Source organism: Cynocephalus volans, chromosome 12 (assembly GCF_027409185.1).
Source record: "Cynocephalus volans isolate mCynVol1 chromosome 12, mCynVol1.pri, whole genome shotgun sequence".
NCBI lineage: Eukaryota > Metazoa > Chordata > Mammalia > Dermoptera > Cynocephalidae > Cynocephalus > Cynocephalus volans.
The window spans coordinates 26,894,957-26,917,015 of NC_084471.1; the positions used below are offsets into that span (position 1 = coordinate 26,894,957).

General features: G+C 36.6%; 1 protein-coding gene across 1 annotated transcript in view; it reads right to left on the reverse strand.

Annotated features, from left to right (window-relative positions):
• The window catches only part of CFAP54 (cilia and flagella associated protein 54), a 302,389-nt gene that overhangs the window by 197,534 nt on the left and 82,796 nt on the right, over window positions 1–22,059 (reverse strand). The window contains exons 23-28 of the mRNA XM_063115642.1: window positions 20,247–20,383; window positions 17,642–17,789; window positions 15,775–15,930; window positions 10,813–10,935; window positions 1,937–2,065; window positions 312–426 (exon numbers count right to left, since the gene is read on the reverse strand). Coding sequence (XP_062971712.1) covers window positions 312–426; window positions 1,937–2,065; window positions 10,813–10,935; window positions 15,775–15,930; window positions 17,642–17,789; window positions 20,247–20,383 — 808 coding nt within the window. The remainder of the gene's footprint in view (window positions 1–311; window positions 427–1,936; window positions 2,066–10,812; window positions 10,936–15,774; window positions 15,931–17,641; window positions 17,790–20,246; window positions 20,384–22,059) is intronic.

Genomic DNA, 22,059 nt, shown 5'->3' on the forward strand with positions numbered 1-22,059 from the left:
CCAGTCCAAAGTGATAATACTGTCAAGGTTGAGAAAATCTGCTTTAGAGTCAGAAGACACAGGCTCAAGTTCAAGCCAGCTATGTAATCCTAAATAAATCACTTGATCTTTACGAGCCACGTTTGTAAAAAGTGGTTATCAATTCCTTATTAACAGGGTATTACTAGGATTAATGACATAATGTACAAGTACTATGTGAACCTTAGAGGGTTTACAATATGCTAATCTCATCTTAATCCTTTTAACAAAATATTTTCTCATTTTAAAAAACATAACGCTAAACAGAAGTATACAGGGAAAAAAATAATTACATTGCTTTGTCAGTTTGAGTAGGTGTGTCTCCAACAAGGCCAGCTGTTCATTTATTTTTTCAGGCAAAAGTATCTGCTGTGGCTTCTTAGATTTTACAGACTTCTTAGAAGAACCCTAGAAACATTGGTTAAATTGATAGAATGTACTTTAACATGTTACAACTGTCATTTTCAAATAACATTCTTAAAATTATTTTTCCATACTTTCATTCTTGGTAGACAAAACAATCATATACGTAGCTAAACAATACTAATTAATACTTAATGACAGTTATTGCATTCTAACTAAATGCCAGACACAATACTGTTTCATGGTGGTTGACCATAATGCTGCTGCTTTCCCCTCTCCCTCCCTCCCAGTAACTTCCAACCCTCTACCCAGCCCTCTCCAATACACGCATCCTGCTTAAAGCAGCTGAGTGAGTATGTCTCTCAAAATCTTCAGAATTCCCAGCCTTCCTTCAGAAATGTATCCTTTTATTCTTTTTTTTCCTTTCTTTCTTCCAGAAGGAGATTCTTTACAACTAAACTGATTGCCTTTGCTACTTTGCCTTTCATTGAAACATAACAGGAGCAGTAATTAGTGGATTAAGAACTGGCCTGTCTGCACTCTGGGACCCTCCAGTGTTTTCTCTGGCTGAGCCTGAGAACTGACTGGTCAATGACCTGTTCTCCAAACTTCCAAGCCCCTGGGCTTAAAGCGAACTTGAGTGGCCCTAATGATTCCCGACTCCTGTAAATTAACAATCCCTACAATTTTAGACAAAAGGGAGTATCACAACCTTCAGCTGCAATAGGGGCTCCAAGGAGAGAGGAATGAGGTCCTGTCCTACGATGATGTGAAGGGACGGGGTCCTGAGTCAAGGCTTTGGTGACATAAGGGAGTGGCTGATGGCTCTGAGAGTAAACACGCAGTGGGAAAAAAAATCTCAAATTGCTCCCAGCTTAATCAAAATTCCCTCTAGACAAAACAAGTACCCCCAGGAAAGCAGTGGTGATTTTTGAAGCTTTTTTGGCAAACAAATGCTTACTTGGAAACTCAACATGTAATAGAGGTAGAAACAGAGTGACTCTAACTGAAACAGGTCAGGGGCAGGAGTCTCTACACCCTCCCAAGCCACTAAAGGGGCTTGAAGAATTTCCTACTGCATCTCAGAAATCCAATAAACTAAGTAACATTTCAAAACTTGATCTACAAAAACACTTAACCTCATAGTTTCAAGGAAAGGGTCTCAAGACCCACGCTTGGGAGGCAGATACTAAAAATTAGTCTCGAAAATTAGCAGTCTCATAAAGAAGAGAATTTAGTTGTCACGACGAGTTTTAGAAATCTACTTTGAAAATAAGGTATAAAGCTCTGACATGTGTTTACTATATTCAATGACCCACCCACACAGAAAAATAAAATCGTAGATTCAGAAGAGACGTTGGAGGGCTTTTTGTCTAACTGGGTGTAGGAAGCTCTCGATTGCCCCCCAACTGACTGTCAGTACCAGTGGTAGCAACTAGTCGGGAGGCTAGCATTTTTCTTCCATGTAAATAAGACAGTGATCAATTTTCCAGTTCATGACCCTAAAAGACCCAACTAGACATATGTTTTAAAATGAGAAACAAAACACAATTACCTCCTCTGGCATTTCTTCTTCTCCATTACTACCAAATAGAGACTTGCACCCTGGTGCGACGTCCAGTATCTTTTTTCCATAATTTATAATTATTACTGCCAGGTCATATTCCTTCCATGAACGCAGAATCTAATTTAAAATGTTTATTAATTATCTCTGTTGGACACTCTTGTCTGTTTTGAAGTGTAAAGCATCATCTTTCATAAACTCAAAAGTCCCATAAGTGTTTGGAGTCTAACTCCCTTGTTTTGGTTAAAGAAATTGGAAATTTACCTCCAGGTCATATTTCTCTATAATTAAAAATGCATGATTCACTATTTCAAGTGAAGGACTAATAACAGTATCTCATTAATAAAGAATTCCCATATTTCTAGGCTATCTAGCCATATACATTTTAGTGTAGTAAGAAAATATCTTACTTAACTAGTAAGAAAATATTTCCATTCAAAAAATCCATACTAAAACAAAGTCATTCTTAGAGGCCATATAACCACCAGCACTTCACTTGAGTTGCTTTCTATTGGAAATGGCACAATTATTGAGATGTCTTAGGTGGACATTTATAACAGTAAATGATTCACAAGACATTCTGATAGAGGACTGGGCTAGAGATAAGGTATTTTTGGTAGATCCTCCATGAGCCCAAGGAACACCCACTACAATCATAAGGAGGGAAGGGCCCACTCTGCTTCTTTCAGCCACATTCCATTTTACCAATTGTTAATCTTTGGCCTTCTCTAGCCTGGCCCTTACTAACCTTTCTAGAATAATCTTCCACCACTCTCTCTTGTACTTTAATCATACAAAATTTTAAGCCAAGTATAAATTCTGACACTCACCATCGTGTTTCAGGACGTTATGCACCCCAGCAGCTGAGCCATATGCCAGAACAGCTTTCCCCACCTTATTTACACAGTTTTGCCTTGCCATTAAAACCCTGGCTCTAGCAACAACTGCAGGAAACCTTCCCTCATCAGCAATCTGATTTGCATAGACCCTGATACTGTGAAGGGTCAAAGAAAGGGGACGCATACATTGTGAGCCCCCTTAAGGCAACTAAGAGTATAAATAAATGTGTATTAATTTGTTATATGTACATACATTCTGTTAAGTTTAGTAAGTTAGTGCTTAAGATAAGTAAAGACTTACTTCTTATATAGGGAAGGGATAAAGTGGCTGAAAAATAACGAAAGGCTGCTTAGACCTGATAAGACCTAATGCTAAGAACTGGAAATATTTCTATGGGACCAGGGCAATGATGCTAAACTAATGCTGACTGTGGAACAGAGTGTGGGAAGGAAAATGGTGCAATATGTTTGGAAAAGGTAGACGGGGTTAGGTCATGCATAGCCTTGAATGACCAGCAAAACAGTCCAATCTCATAAAATTTGTATAAGAGGAAGCAAGTTTTGTTATTAGAAAACAGAAATGAGCTATTGTTTACTCTTCACCACTTAATTTTGCTTTCTGACAAATTTAGGTCCTTGGCTTGTAGAGAACTGTGCAACCTTTTCTCCTTGTTTTAATATGCTAGTAGAAAATAATAAATGATACAGAACTTTTTCCAATCAAAAGAAAAATAGAAGACCAATTCTATTTAACATACCAAATAACGAACAGAAATAAAAAGAGTATGCTAGATGTTCAGCATAAGAATTTTATTTTTGTTTTGGTGACTGGCTGGTATAGGGATCCGAACCCTTGACCTTGGTGTTATAACACCACGCTCTGACCAACTGAGCTAACTAGCCAGGCCTAGCATAAGAATTTAAAACAATGCAAAAATAATGACACATTTAAGATGACAAATCTCAGAAGTGGCACTTTATTTGGAATTCCACTGATTTTTAGAAAAAAAAAAAAAAAACTGCTGCTTAAAGAAGAAAGATGGAACTATTTGGAAAACTTACCAGCTTTTTAAAGAGAATAGAGAGAAGGAATAGAGCCATTTGTCTAATTGGGCTTTACATGTTCTAAGTGAAAATCCAATGCTGTTTATATCAAATGAACTCCTGAAATCTGGATTCAGGACTAGTCCAGGATTCTGAGACTATATAGGTCTGGCTGAAGGAAGCTTCTAGAATGACAATTCTCAACATATCAGTTCGGGAGAAAACCAGTTCAAATATCAAAATCCTGACATTAATATGTTACTTTAAAAAAAAAAATGTTCAGAACACATTCGGGGTTATTTCTGCAGTAACACCACTTGGATTTCACTGATTCCTCAAGTGAGGGAAGAAGAGGGTGGAGTCATGGCTGGCACCTTGGACAACACACATAGCCAGCCCTAAAGCTGCTGTGTGTTAAGGGAGCAAATTCACTCAAGGCTGAGAGAGGTGGATTTGAACCTCCCCCGGGCCCCAGATGCTGGTTAGAAACCCTATTTATTCTAGGTGAGCATTCCCATCTTCTACAGTGGCTGTCCCAAACCCTCCCGTTCTTCTCAAATCTTTGAAATCCACCCTTACTTCTCTACTTCCTCACTATCAGCAAATGACCCTGCTTCCTTTCCACAGAGGAAATGAAGGGGAACTAGCTTATCGGCCATTCACAAACCTATCAGCACCCTCACCTCTAACTACAACCTCCCTTCCCCCCAGTGAGAGGAGAGAGGCCAGTCTCCTGTCCAGACTGATCCCTACCACATGTGCTGGGACCCCACTGCCTCCTGCCTCAGGGGTCGTGCTCTAGTCGTCTCACACTCCTCTCTTATACCCTCATCCTTTCCCTCGTCTGGCTCCTCCCCATCAATATTAAAATGTTTTCCAGTACCTGGATAAGCAGAATTGATTATTCTTATTGAAACATGATTGATTACACATAGTTGTCGGGTACACAGTTGAATATCAATACCTGTGTACGATATGTGATGATCACCCCTTTCCCACCTCTAGTAATCTGAGTTCTGTTCTCTCCTTTTGAAAGTTCAACATATTATTGTAATCGTTGTTTCTTTCTTTCTTATTTATTTATTTATTTATTTGTTTGTTTAGCTCCCACTTGTGAGTGAGGGCATGCAGTATCTCTCTTTCTGTGTCTGGTTTATTTCACTCAGCGTAATTTTCTCCAAGCTCATCCATGTTGCTGAAAATGGCAGAATTTCATTCTTTCTATCGCTGAGTAGTATTCCACTGTATATATATTCCACATTTTCTTTATCCAATCATCCACAGATGGACATTTAGAATGGGAGAAAATATTTGTGAACTATACAGCCAACAAGGGATTAACATCCAGAATATACAAGGAATTCAAACAACTTAACAAAATTGATTTTTCGGTTGGTTTCTTGCTTGCTTTGTTTGGAATAGAGTTTCTTTGTTTTGGAAGAAAACACTGCAGTAGCCCCTGTTCATTATTTAAATGTAAAGTGAGTAGTTGTTTTCTGTGCCCTGGAAGGAGAGTGCAACCTGGCCTTCCCTTATTTTAAAAAGACATCTCTCCCTTGGAAATACTGATTGATGAAAGAGTTTAAGGGGGAAAGGCCAAGCAGATGAATATTCTCTAAAGCAAAGTAACCTTGGAAGGTGCACTTTGGCCCAGCAGAGCAGTAATTAGTATGTGTGTAATTATAGCAATGGAAAAAGAAAGGATTGCTTCACATTGTGTGGGACCCCTGCTTTCAGTGGTTACACCATGTGACAATGACAGAACTAATAACAACAGGAACATTCTCAAGGTGGGGAGGAATTAAGAATGACAGAACACCTTTGAATTAATCAACTCTCCAGTTCTCCCTCTGGCCTAGGGTTTAGAAGCAGGATTGGCCCCTTGGACTAAGTGCACCCTTGAGATTCTTAGATAATTCTAATCCCTTCTCACTCTGCACACTATCCCCAGGTGATATCACCTATTTCTGTCGCTTCAATTGTAGTCCATATGTAGTCCATGACTGCTTTGTCTTTAATATATATTTGGCCTCTCCTAAGCTCCAGGCCTACAGGTCCAAATACATAATGGCCATTTCTTTGGATATCCTATAGACTCCAAAATTCAATCTGTTCAAAACTCATTATCATCTCCCCATTTACTCTACAAAATTACTCTTCATCCAGCGTTCAATAAATAGTATTGCTTTCACCCAATGCCCAAGCCAGGTAGCTGGATATTACTATTGACTCTTCCCCGTCCTTCCTTTATCCCCTATATTCAAGAGATTTTCAGATTCTCAATTCTACCTCATAACTCTTGAATCCTCTTCATTCTCTCTACCTCCCACTTTTTCTGCAGTAGTTTAGGTTATCATCTCATCCCCTGCCTCAGATCTTATCCTCCTCTAATTATTAGTTGTTGTGCAACCGAAATAATTCCTTTTTCCTAAAATGCATATCTCATTATGTCATTTCTGGATTTGAAACCCTTCAATGGCTCCTCTTTGACTTCAGAAGATGGCCATCATCACCTGGTACCTGCTCTGTCTTTTAAAGCAACTGAAATGTTTAATTACATTCTCCATAATCAAAGATAAACTTGGTTCTTTTCTTTCCAAACTGTAAAATTGTTTCTTCTTTTCTCATTGATTACTCCTTGAGACAATGTTAATAATCCTATAACTGTCATATATTTTTCCCAACCTAATATTTGTCTTTAAGTTTTGCTTATAGTGTCTTGCCATAAAACATGTTTTATCATGTAATCTAATTATTGACCTTTTTCTGTGTACGTTTTTAATTTTGTGCCTTGTTGAGGAAGATGTCCCCTGACTCCATGGCCAGACAAATATCCTTGAGTCCATCTGGACTTTATTTCATTTAAGGTGTGAGGTAGGACTCTGGCTTTGTTTACTTTCAGATGAATAATCAATTATATCAGCACCTTTCATTAAACATTTATAATAAGCTATCATTTTCTCAGTGAATCAAATTGCTACCATTGTCATAAATTTATTTATTCAATAGACTTGGGGCTATTCCTGGACTCTATGCTATTGCATTTATCTATTTGCCCATTACTCTGTTAACACCATTTTTTATTGAAGTAGCCTTATGATAAATTTTAATATCTATTGAGAACTTTTAGATTATTCTAATCAGTCCCAGAGAAACCCTATTGGAATTATGAATAAAAGTGCAGTAAATTTAAATAGTATTTTAAGAAAGATTTACATTTCTAAGACAGTAAGCCTTCCTATTCAGGAACTTGGTGTGGCCTGCCATATGTTCAGATCTTATTTTGTGTCCTTGAGTAAGATTTCACAGTTCTTTTATTTAGGTTATTTAACATTTTGTTATGTTTAAAATATTGTGTATTATAAGTGTTATATTTTACTCTCTCCATTTCTATCTGACTATTGCTAGTATAAAAAATGCCTATTGGTTTTTAAGTGTCTTACAGACAGTCACTTCATATATTCTCTTTATAATTCCAGTAACTTTCTGTTAGACTTTTATGAGCTTTCAAGGCCTCTATAACTACAGATAAATTACACTTTTCTTTTTTAATATTATAAAATTATGTCATATCCTTATCTATTGCATGAGAGAGAACCTCTAAAATAACTGAGTTCCACTATTAAGGGTCAGCATCTCTTTCCTGGGCCTGTATTTTAAGAAAATGGCTTCAGAAATTTGCCATTAAGTATGATATTTGCTGTAAAATTTTAGTAAATGTCTTTATCATTATTCATTAGTTTCCTTTCATTCCTAACTTATTAGAAATTTTATCAGGAAAGATTGCTAAGTGATATTGAATGCCTTCATAACATTTTTCATAAGATCTTATTCTTCTTTAATTTACTGTTGTAAAAAATTCAAGTTTTGTTTTCTAAGTCAAACTCAATCTTTAATACTTGACAATGAGACTGTCCTAAGGCCAGAAAGTGACCAGATGCCATCCAGGAACAGAGAACGGTGATCTGACAGAACAGATTTGAAGGATACCTCTCTCTGACCTGATTAATGTGTTGGGCCCTGAACGCTGCTTTTTCTGATATGAAAATTGCATTTCATTGTTTGCATTTGCCCAGTACTTTTGTCTATTCATTTATTCCTCAACCACCGGTTGTCACTTTGTTTTAGGACTGTCTCTTGAGATAATACACATTTGAACCTGACGTTTTAGCTCCTCTGTCAGACTGTCTTTTGAGTTCATTCGCATTTAGTGAAGGGATTAATACACTTAATTGTATTCCCCCCATTTTAAATACTGTCTCTTTTTCCTTCTTCTCACTTTTGCTGAATTAGCCATTTTTCCTCCCTGTTATTTTTTTTCTTGCTGCTTCCTCTTTTTCTCATTCCTCCCTGTTCATTTTTTCTCCCCATCAATTTAGAAGTCCTACTATGCTGTAAAGCTCTGCTCATGGTTATGTATTCTTCTGAGTCATCTTTAAATATGTATATTCTACCAAAGAAAATAATGATTTTATACTAAATATATTTTTATGTGTGTGTGTATATGTATACATACACATATATAATAAATCACACAGGCATGCACCAAGAATCTTTACCTGCTCACATCTCCCCCCACCCCAAACATAACAGAAGTTTTAGTTCTGGGTTATTGATAAGTTTTTCTTTCAAGAATGACTCTACTCTTTTAAGGATCCCTACTTAGCATTTATATTACAAAGTCCTAGTCACATCATTATTATCTACTTAATTTTAATAATACATATATTGCAAGATTCATTGCTCCCATTATTCCTCTGCTTTTTGTTTTTACCTATCTTGGGATTTCTGTTCTGAATCAATTGTCATTTGATAGAGTATTTTCTCAAGTGTTTTCCTCAGATAAGTACATGGGCAGAATACTTTTTAAATACCTGCACTTCTGAAAATGTTTATTTTGCCCTGATAAATGAATATCTTTCCTGGTTATTAAGTTCTGGACGTCAGTCTTTTTCCCTTGGGATTCTACAAATATTATTCCAGTGCTTTAACTTCTAGTATTGCTGATAAAAAATTTGAAGCTAATTGATTCTCTTTAATTGCAAATAACCCGTTCTTTGGATTTTAAAACTCTAAGCTTTGTCTTTGTCCTTTGACTGAATGAATCAAATCAGCCCAGCTACACAGTATTCTTTCAGACCTCTGGCCAAATTGGAAAGGCCCTATGAGAAGCACGTAAAACAGGTAGGCAGATATGGCCCTTCATTGAGGACATTCACTGGATTCTGTCAACTAAAGCTCTTAAGGAACCATACAATGCCGGTGTTTGAGCCAAGAAATGAGAATAAGTAAGCTTACCTCTAGTCTCGTGGTTATTTTTTATTTCCAAGGTGAATAAGGTTCCATAAAATACCCTTTCCCCAGATATCCTGGCCTAAGATCTCCCTTCAGGCTTTACCAACTGGCCTGCTCAGGCTCCTTTAGCACCCTGAAATACGTCAGGGATATGTGCTTACACTGCTATGTACTCTGAATTCTTCCATCTTTTTACTTTAAGATAAATAGCTTTCCTACAAGCCTTTGAGCTATCATAATATATCTCTAGTAATTCTTTTCATTAACCAAAAGCAAAAATAAATTTAGTTAACTATTTCAATTGTTTTCACACATATTTGCAGAAAAGCAAAACGTGGGAGCGCATCGATGGAGTTTACAAACAATGTTAGGCATACCTATGTATAAATAGATCTCTTATAATAACTCTCAAGTCAACAGGTTGGGAATCCATTACTCCACATGAATGGTCTAACCCTACTCAATTGGAGGCTAAAATGGACCGCGACTCTCTTAAGTATGTTTTCCTGCCTAATCCTTCATGCACTCTGCTGGCAAAGCTGTTCCTCTTCCATCTGCCTTAGCTCTACTTTCTCTTGCTGCAGGGTCATCTCATCTAAAGTAGGCCCAAGCCCAGATCTCTCTCTCCCTTAGCTGCTTTTCTTCTTGCTTATAACACTTAAAGCCTCATGAAATCATATTTTATGTGTGTTCATTTTCAAAACAATAAATTTTAATGCCTATAGATAGGGTACCTACTCTCCAGTTTGTCTCAGAACGCAGCAAACCTTGTCTCGCATCCAACCAATTCACAGATTATTTTACCTACTTGGTCGCAGTAGGCATTTGAGTTTGTAACTCTTGCTTAAAGCACATCTAAGTCTCATCTCCTAGCGGAAGCCTTCCCCAATTGCCCCAGCCCTTAATGATCTTCTTGCATCCTTGTTTATGTTACCACCATCCATTCATCACCCAACCTAGAAATCTGGCTGACATCCATAATTCATTCTTCTTCTCCTACGGCTACTCTCTAATTCTTTGTGCATAGGCCAAGTGCCCAAAACAGTACCTGACACAGATAGGTGATCAGTAAATATTTGTTGAATGAAGGAGTGAAATAAAAATGAAAACCCAGTCTCTGTTCTGACCACACTTTTGCCTGCTTCTCCTCCCTGGCTTAGACCTTCAGATATATCACTCTTGATTGGTACATTCTGAATTAGCCTCTACAGTTTGTCCTCTGTTTAGTTCAGAGTCCTGCACACCAATCTCAGAATTATCCTTATACTCTCCTTTGTCTGCTCTTTTCTTCAGGTATATTTTTTACGTTCTAATTTCATGAGATTATCATACCCCTCCTTTACTCATAATCCTTTAATCATAACCCTGATGCCCGGTCTCTTGATATCTTCTAAGGCCCACCAACCTAAATCAATTCCCGGGGTAAGTTACTTCAGATCTGCCTGGAAGTTCCACTGAGATCACAACCTGACGAGGTGATACACAGGCTGGCTGCAGTGTAATAAACATGTAATTGGTTTTGAAACAAATATGTTCTGTGTGTAGACTTCACATTTGCTTTTGATCTAAAAATGCTTTGGGGGTACTATTTTTCAAGAGTTCTAAGTCCTGTGATTAAAAGTAGTTTGACTTTCTAAATCATTACTGCTCCTACATTTTGTGACACTACTCAAAGAATGAGATAAATACCTTTGTTACGTAGAAAATGCAACAAGCTATCATGTGCTGTATACTTTGGAAACTTGCAATATGTTTCTTCGAGTAGACGGTACTCGGTAGTCCTTGCAAAACCACTATACATTTTATCAAGATCTAAAAAATAGAAGAATAATGATTTCTGTTTTAAAATATCACCCATACTCATTATAAAATGTTCTATTCAAATCATGAGTTTTAAGCCATAAAATTTTATTGTTATCAATAGTTATTGATAAAGTGCTTATTATGTATAAAGGAATTGCACACAGATAAAATTGATATATTCAATTTTCAGATGAGTCATTCATCTAAAGTAACTTGAAAACTAAGAGAGAGGATAAAATACATAAATAACTATAAAGCAAAACATATTTTGGCAAGTATCATAAATTATATAGGCAGAATGTTACACGTATACAAGACTCTAAAGATCACATCCAGGCTCAGTGGGACATTTAAAAACCATATGGAGGATATGGCATATTAAATATTATACAGTGATTCCAGGTACTTCAAACAATAGTTTCTTCTAAAATTAAAACTAAACATTCACATTCCAAGAAATCAATTAATACTGGTATTTACTTCCTATTCTCCTTCCTTCATATTATATGATCCTGAATTTGACCTAGAGCTAGCTTTCGACACATGTACTGCTGCACAGTACTGAGCAATATTACTGTCAGAAAAGTAGAACTGAGATTGCAGCAATCTATTATCCCAAAGGACAAATTAACATATGGATGTTGGTTGTTTTGGGGCACATTAATTGCTTCAAGCTCCGTTCTAACAATGTTGTTACTGTTGCTACAGTACACTTATTTTGAATATTTTTTAAAATTCCTCCCCTCCACAATCACCCTCTCCCACCCTACCACACCATATCTTCAGATCATGTTAACACCCTAGTAGTTTTGTAGTTTTCTTGAGGCTCGTATAACCATATAAATATGTATAAATACATAAACATACATAGAAGGAAGGTTGTCATTCTTTCACAAAATGGAATTTATACACACTTTTCTCAACTGTGCATGTTTCCTTCAACCATGTCTTGTGAGAAATCCTTCAAATCTACAGACATAGCTCTAATTCATTGTTTCTAATGTCTACATAATATTATTTAATGTGGATCAACCATCATTTACTTGGCCGTTTCCAGGACCTCAAGTTGCACACTTTTACAGTTGATGTTTTACAACCTGGCAGTACTGTTACTTCTATCTGTCTCCAGCTTTTTCACCACCACCAGGAATGCCACAGTAAATACCCTGACACATGCTCTGTTGCCATCTATGAGTGGCAACTGATGCTCCACCTTTGAGATAATGCCCCATGAGGATGAAACACCACCCTCCAGGACACAGTATACAGTCTAAATTGACAACCATTATGTGGTATTCTGTCCCAGTAGGTAAAACACATGGATCTAGGAACCAATGGGTGAAACTAAGAGTCACATTTTCCCAGCTGGTGATCTTATTCTATGGGATAAATTACTAATAGAGGAATCGCTGTGTCAGATTAATATATTTTTAGTTTTATTAAAATTTTACTGTATAAGATAAATTACTAGAAGAAGAATGACTTCAGGTATATCTGTTTTAATTTTGTTTAAATAAAGATTTAATTTCATTAAAATTAAGGTGGCTTTACCAAAATTCAGAAGCTTATAACAATTAACATTCCCCCATAAATGAATGAAAATGCCTTTGTCCCATATCGTCACCAGCAAGCGAGATTACAGATCTCCGTTACGCCAGTGATTTTACATGGTTCATTTAGCGTGCGTTCCTATGAACGTTCAGAGTTTGAGCCTGTTTTCATATGTTTCTCAGCCACTTGCACTTACTCTCATGTGAACTCCTTATTCATATCTTGTGCCCATTTTTCCAGTAGGTTATTATCAATTTGGAAGATGTTTTATTATATATATTTATCCTTCATCAACTCTGGAGATATTTTTTTCAAACCCATATGATTTCTACTCTCTCTGTTATTGTACCTTTTGTTAACAAACAGATTTCTTGGTTTTCTCTAGGAATTTGGTCTTAATTAGAAAGACTTCCCCCAAATCCTGGACTGTACATGTCATTTCCTGGGATATGTTTTCCTAACGTGTTTTGCTTTGTTGTATATTTAAGTCTTTAATACATCTGGACTTTTTGTATATGGTACGGTAGGAATTAAACTCTATTTTCTTTCAGTTGAATATCCACATGTTTCACCACCATTCATTAAAAATATTCTCTTCCCATTGAATTGGAACAACAACTCTGTCATGTATTACATTCTCATACCTATTGAGGCCTATTTCTGAAATCTCTCCCTCTGTTCCACTAATCTCTTCCTATTCCAAACAACACAATTTAATTAGAGACTCCTTTCCTCAGGCTTTTCCTCATAGCTATAATCCATTCTCTGAGCTGTAGGCATCCTTAATCAGTGGGATCCTGGAGCATGACTGTGGACACCATGAACTCAACCTGTTCAGCACCAATTTCAGCTGCTGTTCCCAATGTGGTTGCTTTGCTAGAGCACATTAAAAGACATTCATTGATATGGCTAATGTTTTCTTGTCTATCCTATCAGGAAGAAGTACCAGAAGAAGTTCCCGTTAACACTGGACAGATTGACAAGTGTGTTTTGAGTCTTGCCTCAGGGCAATAATAACTGTCATACCCTCCTACATAATATTGTATGAAAGAAACTGGATTTCCTGGACATTTCTCAAAAGAAAACATTGGATTAATATATTGATAACATCATGTGAATTAGACTTAATGAGCAAGAAATGTCAAGTACATTGAAGACCTTGGTAAGACACATGCCCTCCAGAGTGTAGAAATAAGCCCTACAAAGATTCAGGGGCCTGCCACATTAATGAAATATCTGGGGCATATTGGGATACCCCCTCCAAAGGAGGTCTGACATCTGGCATCTCTCAGCTCTAAGAAGAAAGGACCATGCCAGGTAGATGCCCTTGGGTTCTGGAGGAAGTATACTCCACACTGGGGAATACTGCTCTAATCAATTTACAATTGACATGGAAGGCTGTCGACTATGAGTCTACATTTTGACCTCTGGAGGCAGACCTTTTCAGCAGCTGAACTACTGAATGTGCAGAATGTCGGAGAAGGAGGCACATCTATGTTTCAAAAGAGTCCCTCCAAGGTGATTATTTGCTAAGTTACTTTAGCTCTTTGATTAGTTTTCTCAATAATGAATTAAAAATGTTTAGACTTTGCATGAGTTCACTCACATCTCCCTGGTTCTCAAAAACTGAATCAACAATGATGATGATGATGATGATGATGACAATGACAACGATGACAATGATGGTGATGATGATGATGATAGGTCTTAAGACTCCTACCCCTTGGGACTGCAAAATGGTGCAGCCTCTATGGAAAATGGTATGGAGGTTCCTCAAACAATTGCAGATAGATCTACCATACGACCCAGCTATCCCACTGTTGGGAATATACCCAGAGGAATGGAAATCATCAAGTTGACGGTATACCTGTTCCCCAATGTTCATCGCAGCACTCTTTACAATAGCCAAGAGTTGGAACCAGCCCAAATGTCCATCATCAGATGAGTGGATACGGAAAATGTGGTACATCTACACAATGGAATACTACTCAGCTATAAAAACGAATGAAATACTGCCATTTGCAACAACATGGATGGACCTCGAGAGAATTATATTAAGTGAAACAAGTCAGGCACAGAAAGAGAAATACCACATGTTCTCACTTATTGGTGGGAGCTAAAAATTAATATATAAATTCACACACACACACACACACAAAACCACGGGGGGGGGGGGAAGAAGATATAACAACCACAATTACTTGAAGTTGATACGACAAGCAAACAGAAAGGACATTGTTGCGGGGGAGGGAGAAGGGAGAGAGGTTTTGGTGATGGGGAGCAATAATCAGCCACAATGTATATCGACAAAATAAAATTTAAAAAAAAATTTAAAAAAAATAAAATAAAATAAAAAATAAAAAAAGACTCCTACCCCTGGTTTACAACTCCTGTATAATCCCTTCCCCTTGAGAGTGTCTGGAGCCTGAGAATATGGTGAGATCATCACTCTCATAATTACAAACGTTATATAAGACTCCTCATAGCATACTGGAAGAAACTCTCCTGCTGACCTGAAGATGCAAACTACAATGTTGGGGGGAAAACCATGTGGCAGGGAACTGTAGTTGGCTTTTAGGAGCTAAGGACCTCCAATTGTACAACCTCATGGGAATAAATTCTCTCAACAACCAATGTGCTCAAAAAAGGACCTAGAGACTCAGATGAAATCACAGTCCTGGCCAACACCTTGATTTCAATCTAATAAAACCCTAAACAGAAAACCCAGCTAACCTGTATCTAGCCTCCCGACCCACAGAAACTATGAGATCATAAATGGGTGTCCTTTTAAGCCACTAAATGTATGATGATTTGTTAAGAAGCATGGACAACAAATATAATCCCTTCAGCCAGGTCTCACCTGCCCTTTTTCCATAAATACCAACTCTTTCATCACCAAGACTCCCAAGTATTTTGTCCTGGGTCATCCAAAATATTTTTCCCCAGATGATGTATTTAACAATATACTTTGTATAAACACTGCTGTTTATAACATTACGAGAACATAAAAAATTGAAATAGCTTTTAGAACCTAGAAAAGCAGATTGCCTATATTTAATATGGACAGCAATGGGGCTGAATGTTTTCAGAGAAACACGTTTTATGTCCTTATTTATGTTTGCCCAGATATATAATTTATTAAAATGTTTTTCAGTTAACTCCTGAAATTTCATACTTGTTCTTGACCTATTTGTACTTTATAAGAGATACATTGCTTTTCTTTTCCAAAATGAATTGTTGAGTTACCTTCACAAAAATACCCTTGTTTGGGGGTGTGGGGAGGAGGAATTTCCTTACCTGTACAACAGGTACCAAAGCAATATTGTGATAGATTATAGGAGCAAGGAGGCCATAACATTGAGTCACAGCTTGAAGGGCATAACTGGAATCATTTAGGAAGTTGCTAAGTTCCAATGCCACTAATACTCTCTCACATTCAATCAGTCTAGCAATCTGTAAAGAAACAGGCATTGTTATTTAACTTGAACATCAGACGCTTAAGTGTCTCTAAGGAAAAGAAAGGGTAGAAAATGTGAGCCTTGTGACTTAATAACACGAATGTTGGCATAAAGAAAATCTAAATTCAGAAACAACTTTAACTCTCTACTAATGCTACATATGGATAGCACAGTCTTAGAATTAAACTTCAGAATTTTTTGTAAAACAGTACAAGTACCACTAATAACAGAAAAGGAACCGATCTTTTTTTAATGGTAAGATGAAATCTTGGCTATAGTTAGATAAAAATCTAGTTTTTAAAAAAGAATGGTAACAAATAACAATTATAATATAACATCTCTGCAGTACTGCCCCCGCTTGATTAACAGATTCCCATTTCCCTTTCTGATTTGTGAGAAAATAGTAAATTTTCAGTAAACCTAATCTTCTCTTAGACTTCTGCTATTTATACTTCTGCTCCTTAAATAAAAATGATAGTAATGTAAAGTTAGGGTTTTGAGATTAAATGCCACTTAAAAAGAACAGGAATCCTTCTTTACTCCTCCTTTCCCTCTCCTGGAAAAATATTTTACTTTCCTGTATATGCTACCAGATTATGTACAGAGAAAATTGTATTTGTGGTAACCGGAAAAATTTCTATAATCTAATTTTTACTAGAATGGTAGCCTACTATTCTCAAATTCATGAAACTACTTTAAAATTGTCTTTATTTTCAGACTGGATATGCTGAAAGGAGAAACTAAATGCAATGCAGTAGGAACAGATCGATGGTTGTGAGTATGTGGGCTCTACAGGATGGTGAACTTGTCTTGGGCAAAGGGTCATGTTTTTTTTCACTTTCATATTCCCAGAAATTGGCATGGTCTCATGTAACAATTTACTGGTTAATTAATTAAATGAATAAATGGATGGGTAGGTAAATGCAATTGTAAAAAAAACCAAGTGGCTAAAGCCCCCATCTATAAGGTGAGTAAAGAAGGAAAGAGAGAAAGAAGAGTGAACCTCAAGCTGGAATGAAAAGAATAATGTAAGATCATTACTAAAAACAAGACCTTTTTGTAAAGCTGATTTTAAAAAGAGTAATGCAGGATCATTATTAAAAGCAAGAGCACTATAGGGTTGATGTACATAGAGTGATGTTTATAACCACCCTGAGAATCTATCAATAAGGGATAGGTTAAATTGCTGCCTCTGTACAGGAAGGCAATATTATACTTAAAAAGAATGTGGCAGATTGATATATACCAGCATGAAAATATATCCAAGGTATATTACAAAAAAGCGTTAAAAAGGCAAATTTCAGAACAGCAAGTAGATCACGATCCTATTTTTGTAAGTTAGAATAATAAAAGATTTGTCAATGCATATTTTTAAAAATTAGAGAAATCACATGAAAACAAAATTGTAGTACTCTTAGAGGTAATAGGATTACAATGGGTTTCACTTTATATGTTTTACATTTTTGAAGGTCTTGAATAAATACTACTTTTGTCCACAGGGAAAGAAAGATAAATTGAAAAGGAGAGAAAAAAAAATGAACTCAGGCCTATGAAACCTATATCGAATATCAAAACAGCACAGTCATACAACAGCCTCTCAGTCCACCCACAAGACAAGACATGCAATCCCAAAGGACATGACTTTGAAACACCAAGAAGCAAATACAGTGAAACTGACATGTTTTCAGTCACTTTAATTCACTTACTTGTTGAGAGGAGAAAATCTCATTGCCTTTAATATTATCACAGAAAAGATTTTCTTCTTTAATTTTAATGTCACTTGTTACAAAAATATTTCTAAGAAAAAGGTATAAAAGGATTGAAGAAGTCTCTGCCAAAATATCTGAATGTAATCTGTGAAAGGAAATTAATGATGTTACAGGTATACATATAAAAGGATTGAGCATGTGAACTCACCCTTTTTAGATTGATTTGTTCTCAGTATCTACACAATGATCCCAAGATAGCAACAAAAAGGTTGTGGAATAGCTATTCTTGTACAGCTGTTTAAATTAAAATTTAAGACTATCCTTAACAATAAGTTCAAAAGTAAGAAATTTAAGCTGCTGAAATATTATGCCACAGATACATAAAAATAACTAATGGCAAAGTTTTTGGTTCTAACATATAAAGGTCTTTTCTACCAGTACAACAAAATCACTATAGATGTTCAGAAGGTTGGAAAATAGGCCCAATATCTCAATTAATAAACTTTCTGAAAATGAGGGTCATTTATAGCAAACTCAGTCATGGTTAAGGAGAGAGAGAGAGAGTCTTAGTTACTCTTAGATTACTTCTAATCATCTTTTCTAAATTGTAGCTAACAGTGCCAACCATTGGCAAAGGTGTGAAATCTTCAGTCTTTCTTCTTTGTTTCCAAAATTCTCTTCCTTGCCCTTAGCCTTACTTGGTGTCTAACCCTCCCTCTTAGGCTTCAGGTCCATCTATTTTCCATATCCTCTAACCCTATAAAACAGGAAAGGATCTGACATTAGTAATTCACACTTGAAGATGACCCATCTCACCACCACGTGTAACTCTAGAATTATTTTTGCCAGGAGAATTTCAGTTCTCCTTCACCATAGCACCATCACCACATGTGGGTTCTTGTACCTTCGGTCTCTCCCTCTCCACCGGCTACACCCTACAAAATTCCTTCCTTAAGTCTGCCTTCCCACTCAAGCTCTTGCCTGCGTTTCTCTTCTCTTTACCACCAAACTTCTTGAGTGGTCTTTTGCTTGTTACGATTCTCCACTTTCACTTATTCCATAGCCAGTTGAAAAATGTCTGCTGGCCCATCATGCGACAAAATTGGCTTTCTTCAACTCACCAATGGCCTCCTAATTGCCAACTCAAAGCCTCTTCTTAATTTTCATCCTACTCTGCCTCTCTGCAGCATTTTATTAAGCAACTGCTCTGCCTGACCTTGCATTAGCGTTTAATTAATCACTGGCCAGTCTCGCCCTGGAGATACTCTCACTTCCCTTGGCAATGCACTTCCCTGGAATTTCGTTTCCTGGATAGCTCCTTTTCAATATTCTTCCTTGGTTCCTTCTCCTGCTTCTACTCCTTAAATGTAGGCAACACATGTTTATTTATTTATTTTTTTTCTAACTAACACCCAAGTTTCAATTCCAGCCTTCTATCTTTTCTGCTAAGTAGTCACTCCCTGGGAGATACAGCTTATTTTCAAGATTTCAATGATGACCTCAATAGACAATTTCTAAATCTGTATCTCTAGACTTGACACTCTCCTGAGTGTGAGCATGAAATAAATAAACCTACTGGCATCTCATATCCAAAAACACATCCTGCTGGAAAACCAAACTCAAAATATCCCCAAATGTATTATCTTCCTCCAAAAACATGTTCCACTCTCATGTCCCCTTAGTAAATCTCACAGACTGCCCAGCCAGTGAACACTAGAAATCCCAGTCACTTTTCACTCCTTCCTCTCCTTATGCCCACGAGTCACATAAAATATGAGTCCTGTCTCTCCCTCCTCCAAAATGTCTCTCAAATCCATCCCCCCAGCACCGAGCATCCTTGCACATAGTAAATGCTCAGTATACATTTAATTGAATGGAATGATACTTTTAATGTAAATAAACATTATCAATGCCTTGCCTCAACTAGTATTTGCATTTTTAAGTTCATTATCTTTGATTGAGGAATGAAGGGTTTTGTCTTCTTATTAAAGAAATGTCAGGTATTAACAAGCAGGTGAGGATGATTCTTGTTTTTGAACTTGTTGAGAAAGCCTGAAATACTAATGTTAATTTCTGAGGCTGCTGTTAAACTTTTTTTTTTTTTTTTTTTTTTTAAGGAAAATGGCAGTAAACACAAAGGATGGCCTGTCGTTCTGTATGGCTTCTACCTGCCTATTTGCAGTTGATGATGGTCTAATCCTGGGAGCCTCTTCAAGCAAAGGAAAAGCCTTCTTACCCTCACAGCCCACCTGTCAAGCCCTAACCTTAACTTGACCTTTCTCTGGTACAAAAGTCCCTAATGCATATTTGTGTCTTCTCGTATAACTGAGGTTTCTAGTATAACTGATACTTTGGTTAGTATTTGGTATTTTTATTCCATAACCTTCATTCATGTGCCCCCAGTGTTTTTCCTAACTCTAGCAAGGAAGTTTCTAACAAGGATATGAGAATTTGGAATGTATATTCTTATAATTCTTATCAGAAATAGTTTCATATGGACTATCTTAACATGAAATTAAAAATAAATTCATTCTAGGCTTCACACCCAACATCTATATTTTCAGTAAGTGTATTAATATTTTAAAAGAATATTTCTAATTACCTTCTCTGCGTAATAGTCATAATGTTACTTAAACAAATAACAGCTTGTTCATCCTGAAGTGGTGAAGCAACAAAATAATCCCAAACTGGTGAAAAAACTTTCTTAGCCAACTCATAGTTACCAACCTGGTAGGCAACCTACAACAAAAAAACGCATTATCTTATGTGATATTTTTATTGTGAAGTGTATATTTTAAGCAAGAATTCTGATAACGTTCTCTATCACACACTAATTTCATATACAGTTACTCACATTGGCTGTTTTGTTCTACAGTGCCATAGTAAGGTAACGATGGCCACTGGCAACAAAGACAGACATATTTTGAAGTCTCTTTTTTATTTCTAAATTGCATGGAAATTTGAAACTCTGTAAGGATGTTTCAAATCCTCATATGCAAAACAAAGATCACATCTGAGCCAAATTAATTTCATTTCCATCTATGTGGGCACTGCACTCCATTTATTATAGATACTGTTATAATGAACAATCTGTTCCAAGAGAAACAATCAGATTTCCCAAACACAATATAGGAAATATACTTCATTCTTTTCCAGTTCTGACTGACACTTTCAGAGCTTCTATGCAACAAAGAGTTCACAGCTAAAAAGAGTAAAGAATAAAACAGAGAAGCGTTCCAAGAAGCCATGATATGTTTCAACAAATTTAACATTAGGCAAAATAAATGATTTCACTAGTAAAGCCTAGAAGCTCAGGAGAAAAAAAGTCATTGACTTACCTATTTCTTTTGGGAAAATATATTTTTTTAAAGATGCTTCTAAAAATCATTCTGCTTAAACATGTATATAACAATATAAAATTTCATCAAATTAGTTATGTGTTGCTTTAGATCCTTTATGGAAGCAGGTAGGGTATAAAGTATAAATAAATTCGTTCAATTAAGTATGTAAGTGAGATGTTACTAGACCATTTTCCACTCAAGGGAATAACTTATAGGGCCAGAACTTTTCAAATCTTCCAAGTGGGTTCTTGCAATCAACCAACCAGTAAGCTTTTCTGAAGATTGCACTCTGTACTAAGCACTAGAGAGGTAGATTCTTCAAAGCTTAGGAACGGTCTCACTCCATGAAACTGGGATCAAGTTAAAGGCATAAAACAACATGAAATCACAGAAAAACTATAAAGAATAACATAATAAGCATGGGGGCTTTAGAAAACCAGAAATGAAGACTTCAAGGAGGAAGGAGGGCTTGAACTGAACTAAAGCAGGGATAAGATTCAGATTGGAGCAGTTTAGACAGAATCTGAAAGAGGTCCAGTAAGTGGAAATTACCACAGTGTGCTTAGGAGACACTGGAAAGAGAGGTCAGAATTTGAAGAACAGTGAGCAATGTGATTGGACAGGTTAAAGTGGCACATGAGTTCAGGAGGCCTTGAAACTCCAGTGGAAGTATTTCAGGATGTCAAGTGCTGGACTAAGCACTTCACGTGCATTGATGTACTGACTCCTCATGACAGCTCTATGAAGTGAGCTCTATTTATGTACCTATTCTGTGGATGAGAAAACTGGGACATGGAGAAGCTGACTAATTTGTACAGAGCCTGATAGTCAGATGCCAAGTCTTAAGAGTGGTAAATGATTCACTTCTCTGAGCTGCATTTGTCAAATAAAAGAACTGAACCACGTGGTCACAAAAGCATTTATCATGGAAAATAATAATAGATGATGTGTAAGAGGGCTGGAGAAACTGTTATTCACTATTTTTTTTCCTTTTAAAATATATCACCCAAGTTAGACTTGCCATTATTAAAAAGACCAAGAATAACAAATGCTGGCGAGGATGTGGGGAAAAGG